This window comes from Dendrobium catenatum, unplaced genomic scaffold (assembly GCF_001605985.2).
Source record: "Dendrobium catenatum unplaced genomic scaffold, ASM160598v2 fragScaff_scaffold_28, whole genome shotgun sequence".
NCBI classification, from domain to species: domain Eukaryota; kingdom Viridiplantae; phylum Streptophyta; class Magnoliopsida; order Asparagales; family Orchidaceae; genus Dendrobium; species Dendrobium catenatum.
Window position 1 is genome coordinate 992,272 of NW_021318490.1, and position 8,685 is coordinate 1,000,956.

Sequence of the window (8,685 nt, forward strand, 5' to 3'; positions counted from 1 at the left end):
CATTCTCCAGGTTATCGGCTTCCTCCGAGATCTGCGAAAATATTGTCTGCTCATAAAAACCTGCATCCTTCTCCAGATCCAGATCAATCTCCATCTTCATCGGCATTTTTTCTGAGAAAATTTTGGCTGCTCTGCGAAAATTTTGGATCTAAGTGTTATATATTGCGGTGATTCGCGCCTTAAATTCTGAAAAAATAAGCGCCAAACTAAATTTAACGTTATCTCCCGGGTCGGGTTGAAAGACGGGTCGGGTTTACGAGGTTTACGCAAGTCAATTGACTTTTTAACCCTTTCCACGTAAGCAACCGAACACATCTATGTGATCGGATTCCACACAGAATAATTTCTCCAAGATTGGATAGAATAGGATATGCTGAAAGAGTCTGTAAAAGTTATTTATGTAATTTTCAATTTATTGAGTCAAGTCTTGTAAAAGTGTAGGATAGCCTAGTGATCGTGCACACACACTCATGGGAATGAGATAGCGAGAAAAATTACAAGAGTAATTTTTTGAAATAATCGTACTGTACGATCAGCTACTTAAAAAATTATTAAAATGGCTAATTGTGTAATTAAAGTTATTTAACTGATCGTACTTGATGATCAGTTGAAATCATGAACTCAACCGCCAATCATAATTTAGGTAATATTTTTAAATACAAATTACGTACTAATCATAATGTACGATGCAATTAAATCTTGCCTAAATTAATCTTGCAATTAGGGATCAAATTTAAATTAATTAGTCTAGTAAGATCATATTGTACTATTGGATAAATCGTACTGTACGATCCGATCTTTGCATAGGACGATATTTTATCATTGCTAATCGTTTGAGACGATAATCCAATTTGAATGTACTAATCATATTAGACGATAGACATATCGTACTAAATGATCAGCTCAAATACTTTAACCGATCGTACAGCTCCTTACTCTTCATACAGTGTTAACAAAGATATATTGAACTAATTGTACCGTACTATCTGGGATTGTGCTGTACGATCAAAGTTGACTAAATTAAGTTTTCAGAGTTTCTTGAAGTCTTCTATTTAAGCTTTCTCATAAGACTTTGTAAGAGTCTTTTTGGCATTTATTGAATATTTTCCTCTAAAAAAAGTTTGAAGGGAAAGCCTAGAACTTGGGAGAGAAATGGTGGAGTTTGTGATAGAGGGAGAAGATCATTGTGGGTTGTAAGGAAGTTAGAGGGAATTCTACACGATTGCTCCGGCGAACTTGCACCTGAGTTTCTCCATGTGCTAAGATTTATCTTGAGGGAAGCTTTGGGAAGAATACCTCTTTGGTATCAAAGGACTCGGTTACGCTGCAGCACCGGGAGAGGTGAAAGTGATTCCAAATTCTCTATATTCACCAGGAGGTTGAAAAAGGATTTCAGATTTTCTGCCTTCATTAGGAGGGTTAAAAACAATTTCAGGTTCTATGCCTTTACTTGGAGAGTGAAAAAGGATTCAAGGTTCTCTGTCTCACTAGGAGAGTAAAAATGATTTTAGGTTCTTTGCTCACCAAGAGGGTTAAAAGGATTACGGTCCTCTGCCGCACTTATTGGTGGAAGAAATTTTGTAAGGACTTCTCCACCTAACTGGGGAGACTAAATGAGAGTCACTAAAGTGATAGTACAATACCTGGAGAGGAGAACTCCGGGGAGTGGACGCACAATAAAATTCTGATTTGTTTGTTCTGATTTCTTATTTTTCGCATTTTATTTTTCTATATTTTATTTTTGTGATAATCGCTTGGTAGAAAATTTGTGATTAATGATTTGCTCTGTTAATTAGAAAATCATCATTGTTATTTCAATTTTTGACAAGTTTATTAGCTTCCGCATCGATTGATAGTATTGCTTTCGCATTAGTGTGCCTAGAGACAATTCGCTTAGGTTTAACATCCTATATCGAACTTTCAATTTAAGCATCTTAATAACTTGCATAAAATATTATATTAAATTAAGGGATAAAAAGTAGTATATTAATATCAAAATTTGATATTTATGCAATTATAAGACATATTACTTGACTTCATGGTGTCTTTTAATGGACATAAATCAAATCCATCAAACATCAAAGCAATCTTAATTGGTCGACTCCTACTTCGATTTCTAACATTAAGAATTTTCATAGGTTAGCTATCTATAGACGATTTATTAGGAATTTTAGTACTATTACTACCCCTTCGATAGATCTTTTGAATAAGACAATTTACATAAGCTCCATCTACTTCTAGAGTTATTAAACAAATCAAGGTATTATTGACTACAATTATGAATCTCTTGCTTTTAGGAAAGCTTTTGACCTATCTTGTAAGCGTCATGATGTGAAACAAAGCAGGAGTTACTTTATGAAATTAAAGAGAGCAGATTTAACAAAATAATCCCAAAATAAAGTTACTACTTATAACGAAGATTGATCCTTGGAGTTCTTAGTTTTTAACTTGCTTAGGCAAAGAAGAGCGAAGTCGATTAACCAAACAATTCAAGAAAATGCAAGGAGTAATTGTACGCTATGACGATAAACAAGAATCCATGATTTAATAGTGAGAACTTTCACCTTTGGAGCCCATACGCTCAAATAGTCTAGGCTTTAGCGGAAGAAGAGTTTCCACATTAGAATCGAGGTTGCTCCGAGGAAGAAGGAACCTAGGATAGTCGTTCTTGGATAGGTGGCCTGAGTGGTGGAGGATGACGGTCGCCCAATGATGATCCAACGTCCCTTTGATCTTTGCTCGTCGATCACGTCAACTAAGGTGTAATGGATACGGTCGAGGTAATCTTCAATGGTGTCGTCGAAATCAAAGCCCACGTCAAAGAACGGTGATTGGAGGATGTCAACTAGATCTTGATCGTCATGTACAAATCCAAAGTTCCATTCGGGTTCCACCATGCATGGTGAGAGTGAGTAAGGAAGATAAAGCGGGCGGTGGGAGATTAGGCCGTGAGCTAGGGAGAGGGGTTCACGGGTTTGAGCTAGGGGATTCGATAATGGTGTGGGGTCAAATAGTAGAGTGCAAAAATTCTAAATTAATTTCAGGTTTTGGCAGGTTTAATGGTGGGATTTAAATTGAAATTCAAATTAAATCAAGGAGGGGAGGGGCGGTAAAGAGAGGAGGGAGTTGGGGCTAATTTTGTGGAGCTATTAAGGTGATTAGGAGAGAGAGGAGCCCAATGAGGGGGCCGGCCATGTAGGTGGTGAGGTGGCGTTGAGGTTTTGAGTAGGTTGGGACCACTAGTCTTAATTTCAGAATTTTAATAAAATCTGAAATTAAAACTTCAGTTTTTAAATGGGAAGAGATTCCTAAATTAAAGACATTCAATTAGATTGATTTCAAATTTCAAATTCGAAATTTAAAATCCAATTAAACTGAGGGCATGATTTAGGGAAGTAATTTAGGAAATAATTAATGGCTCAAGAAGCTCTAGAAGTTCAAATTTAAAATTCAAAGGAGGGGGGGAAAGGAGGAGGCGGCATGGGGAAAGTGGGCCGGTGGGCTGGGGCTGGCCGGCAGCTGCTGGCTAGCGGATTGGGCTGCAGACCGGTGGCCTGGGCAAGCCAGAAGGGGGCGGCGGCAGAGAGCAGGTGAAGGGAAAGGGTAGGGAAAATTGTAGGGATTCGAGGAGTGAAATCCAATCTCCCACAAATACTTCAACCCAAATTTCCGATACGACGAAGGGATCAAAAGAACTGAAGGAAAATTAATAGAGCAAGGAAACCTAGAACTCACAAAGAGATCTAGCTGCTCCTACGAACTCACTAAGAGATCGAGGAGTTTTGCACTCACAAAGAGAACAAGAAATGTAAACTTTCATACATCCAAACACTAATCTTACATAGGAAAATGACCATATATATAGGCCTCCAAATGACAAAGAAGACAAGACTAAAATGCCCCTTGGGCTACAATAGCGACTAAGTACCCATAAGGGCAAAAGCGGAAAAACATAAAAATAAAATAAACTACTACATAAAATGACAAAAAAAATACAGCTCATGATCGTGGTCGTTGATCTCCGGCGTCTCATAATGGTACATGTGTCGAAATTGCTGACGATGTCCTCATCACGTCAGGTGTTGGTATTGATGGCATTCTTAACCAAGAAAGTCATTTGGTTGCTAAGTGGAAAGTTCAATGAGGCTAAACAAAGATATTCTACCTATGATAGAAAACTTTATGCTCGCATCTATGCATTGAGATATTGATGATATTTTTTGCAACTAAAGAAAATCATTCTTATTACTATTCATTGGGCCTTGAAATATATAAATACTTAAAAAAGAAGTTGAGTGATAAGCATTTCAAGTGGTTTGAAATTCTTTAGGACTACACTTTGTCCTAAAATATACACCAGATATCCAAAAAAACTGGTAGATGCAATATCTTGGGTTTCCTTAATATTGACTTCTATTCATATTGAAGTGTCTAGTTATAGCATAATATGAGACAAGTATCTCAACAATTCATAACTTCACTTAATTTATCACAATCACAATGATATCTAAAAGAAAGATAGTGCTCACACAGCACAAAGAGGGGAGATGTTGAGAACCGACTTGAGCAAGACATGTACTGCCATTCCAGTCCGGCTTTAAATGTTGAACACAGTGTGAGGTTGTTCGTCTGTCTAATGGAATTATGTAGAGAAAATATCTCAAACAACATAGATGTCCCCTACTGCTAATGCAGCAACATTTCATTAAGCATTCTGACATTAATTTTTTATGGGTATGCCACAAGATGTTATAATAAAATCTATACAGGTTGCATTGCATTCAAAGAGAAATATACCTTCATATACGGACAGGAAGCACAACCACCATGAATAGAACATCCTTCACCTGCTGCCACTCCAGGAATAAGTGCTAGTTTTGCAATATCATCAGATGAAGCTGAACTTAGTCCATGGCAATCGTTTGATGATGTTCTAATCATCGAATCAGATGATACAGGGAACACAATCTCTACAGTGGTTTTTGAGCTTTTTGAAGAAGATTCCCCAGAATTAAGTAATCTACGTACTGCCGCAACAATGGCTGTTACCATTCCCGATTCTGTTCCCAATACAAACTGTAGATGATTATCACGATTGCTGTCGCAAGCATCTTGTACTCTTTGTGTGATGAAATCTAATATATTCTGGGTAGAGCCCACGACTCCCATTCCTCTTCTTTTTGCTTCGATTGCAAGAGAGAACATTTCTCCAGGAACTTCCAAATGAGCTGTCAGGAATGCATCAGAGTATAGCTCATTAATTTTCTCTACAACTTCATGACCAAACATGTCATGGACAATACATTTCCCATCCTGCAATTAAAATTCAGAAATAAAACATATATAGATAAATAGAAAAAGTAGTCTAAATTTAAAAAAATATCACTCCCTCTCTCTCTCTCTCTCTCTCTCTCTCTCTCTCTCTCTCTATAAAAACATAAAATGTTTAACAGAACATTGAGCATTAAAAAGCATAGAAGTCAAGCTATATATTAAGATGAACATGTACAAGGCAAAGCAAGACAAGTAAAAAGTCATATAAAAATGCATCCTTAGTTACCATTATAAAATAAATAAGTTTCAAAAGGATCCTATAAGCTCTCTCAATAAAAAAGGACAAAGTATAAACAAAACTTGCTGAGAATAGTGAAAATTCAGCTCTGTAACATGCAATACAATAGCAACTACTAAACTCATATATCAAAAAGTGCCCTTAGCTAGCATTCACATATCTTCCACCATTTCATATACACCTGGACAGTCTCCTTCTCTTTCTGTTATTTCTTATGAAGGTTCAGTCCCTTCAGTGAGTGCATTGCATTAAGTCAACTTCACCCACTCCATTTTCATCGTCTCTTTTGTGATACCACAAAAACTGACAATCAAGACTTCAACTACCTGTCCTAGTAACTCTGAAGTCTTTTAAACAACCTGAAACTGATTACTGCAATAAATTAAAAAACACAAACATAGATTGAAGAAAAATTGAACGTCATTTTAAATGCCTAAGGATTAGTTTGGCAAAAAATTTAACAACATACAAATGCTTATTGAAATGCACCGACAAACAAAGACCATAATTTAAGTAACATTCTCAATGTCCAAGGCATGCTTGGATTGAAACAAGGCAAGAAAATTAAAGATTTTGTTTGATTATTAATTACAACCAGTTGTTTGTGGACAATTTGGGGCCCTTTTTCCAGTGGGTTCTACTCTTTCTAAGATTCTAGCTATTATATCTCAAAATCCTGTAATTTATGTTCTATTCCTAATTTCTGGATTTGCTAATTAAGCAAACGTTCAAGGGCATGAAATGAGAGGCCAAAAGTGTCTTGAGAGAACAGCTAGACAAGATTGTGAGCTTGCTCAGTAAGAAATGGAAGAAAGAGCTACTATCATTTCACTCACATGCTAACATTCACAAATAGACTAAGAAAGGGGCAACTAAGTGAACATATACAAGAGTGAAGATAGGCCTGTAAAATCAACTCGGCTATGGATTTGAAATGGTATACATATGAAATTTTGACCTCCATATTTTTCCTACTATCCAATTAGGTTGAATACAATGATAAAGAAGAAAGTTGGAAATAGCGTCGTAACGAATCAGTTTAAAATGCATTACCCACATCAATAGAATCTGACATTTAATGTTACAATCACTAGAAAAGACCCCTATATTATCAGATTCATCGCATGAGAAAAATGGCATGTATAAGTGTTGCATGAAGCATCTTATAGAAGGTCGACCCATTACAACAATGGGATAAGTGGTAATGCTAATCTTAGCCCTATGGGAGGGCATAGTGCACACCCCGACAAGTAAACCAAGGTCACGAGAAGCAAAAAAGGAGTGACCAACATGAACGAAGGGTATATTCATTGTCATGGATCTGCATGATGGAATTTTAATAGAACTTCATTATTCCCTTACGAGTATTCCCTTGCATACCTCTCATGGATAACAGCTTGCCTTATTTATAATAGGAAAATGGGGGAAAAGATGGTTTACTGGTTATTTGTAACTAAAGAGTGGTAAGGAGAAGTGAATTAAGGTGAATTCAGCCATAAAAGTGACAGGAGAATAGCAGATCCAGTGGTTACGCCTTGCTCTCAATGAACTACCTCTAAACTAATCTAGACAGGAACTGATGGGAGAGTTGCTGTAGATTCTAACCTAACATGTGTTCTATGACGTTCAGGGTTCAATAAGGAGAGAGTTTTCATCAAACCCATGCAACACTGTTCATGGGCTTCTATGACGTTCAGGGTTCATATAGTAGCAGCATAAGTTTGAATTTGAGAATTGGATTTGGATTTGAGAATTGGATTTGGATTTGAGAATTTGAGAAGTTTGGATATTTGGAAAGATTTAATATTTAAAATAGAAATTTCACCATCTTTCACTTAAAGCGGATGGTGGGGGAATGGATGATGGGCTCGATCAAGATCCCATGGTTCCGTCATCCCGGGCCATCGTGGTCCCTGGTCTACTTAGTCAGAGGAGGTAGTCGACCCAACCTGACAGAAGGATCCTTGTCGGCAGCCATGGGTTGCTTCGTCCAAGGGAACCTTGTAGACCGGGGTGATGTTTGTCTAAGGGGACAAATTTAAATCCACCTTAGCTAACAAAGGGCTTTGTGCCCTATCCACCATTAGATCATTTTTGGGTTTTGTTCAAGTTCAATTCACAGTCCACAAGTCCTCTGTTGTGTTCTCTGGCGTTCAAAGCAATTCCAGGTCCAAATTGTTTCTTCTGCTATTTGAACTTTCAAATCAGAATGTAAGTTCAAAATCTTAGTACTTTTCAAATTGTTTGGGTTTGACGTGTGCACTTAGGTCGATTGAATCAAGTTTATAAGTCCGAGTTCATACCGTTCAATCAAGTCCAAGATTCTCACAAGCTGAGTCCAAGTTCGATTGTCCTTTGAGTTCAACCAAGTTCTAGCTCTTTGTTCTTGCATGTCATTCGAATGTAATCAGTCCAAGTGTAACATTGCGTTCACATCGAAATTTCGGAAGCCTTCGGCGTCTCCCCCGTTTAGGGGAAACTACGGAAAACTGGCCTTTCCCCACGCTAAGAAAAGCGTGTATGGGCATTTTTTTTTTAAAAAAAACATTTTGCAAGAAAATCATTTTTGAAAGTATTTTTTGCAAGAAAGACAATTTATTTCCGCAAGCGGATATCTTATGGGTATCCCGCTTCGTCGGCGCATCGCACCGGGATCCTTCCCACCATGCTAAGAAAAGAGTGTATAGGCGGGGTTTCCAAGGAGATACGAACTTCAAAGAAGGAATTTAGGTGATTCGCCGTTCGTGGCGCAAGCGTCGTGACGCACTCCTCCCACCACGCTAGAAAAGCGTGTATAGGTGGTCGTTTGTCTCGACGCATGCGTTGAAACGGGTTCTCGGAGTTTTAGGGTTTAGACTTTTTTTTATACCTGCGCGGGGTTGACGGCGTTGACTCGAGGCAAGAGAGAGAAGCAGGTATTTATTATTATTTTATTATTTATTATGATTTATATTAATTATGATAATAATTAAATAATTATTCAATAAATAATTAATCGCTAATTATTATTAATTATAATTAATAAGTTGATTCATATCATAATTAATTAATAATTAATTATAATTAATCGAAATTCAATTATTAATCTATAAATTTACAAGAATTTATATCTG

The 8,685-nt window shown here is 37.1% G+C and overlaps 1 protein-coding gene across 1 annotated transcript in view; it reads right to left on the bottom strand.

Annotated features, from left to right (window-relative positions):
- Positions 1-8,685, bottom strand: part of LOC110100764 (quinolinate synthase, chloroplastic) — a 59,045-nt gene that overhangs the window by 35,579 nt on the left and 14,781 nt on the right. Inside the window, exon 5 of the mRNA XM_028692913.1 lies at positions 4,798-5,313. Coding sequence (XP_028548746.1) covers positions 4,798-5,313 — 516 coding nt within the window. The remainder of the gene's footprint in view (positions 1-4,797; positions 5,314-8,685) is intronic.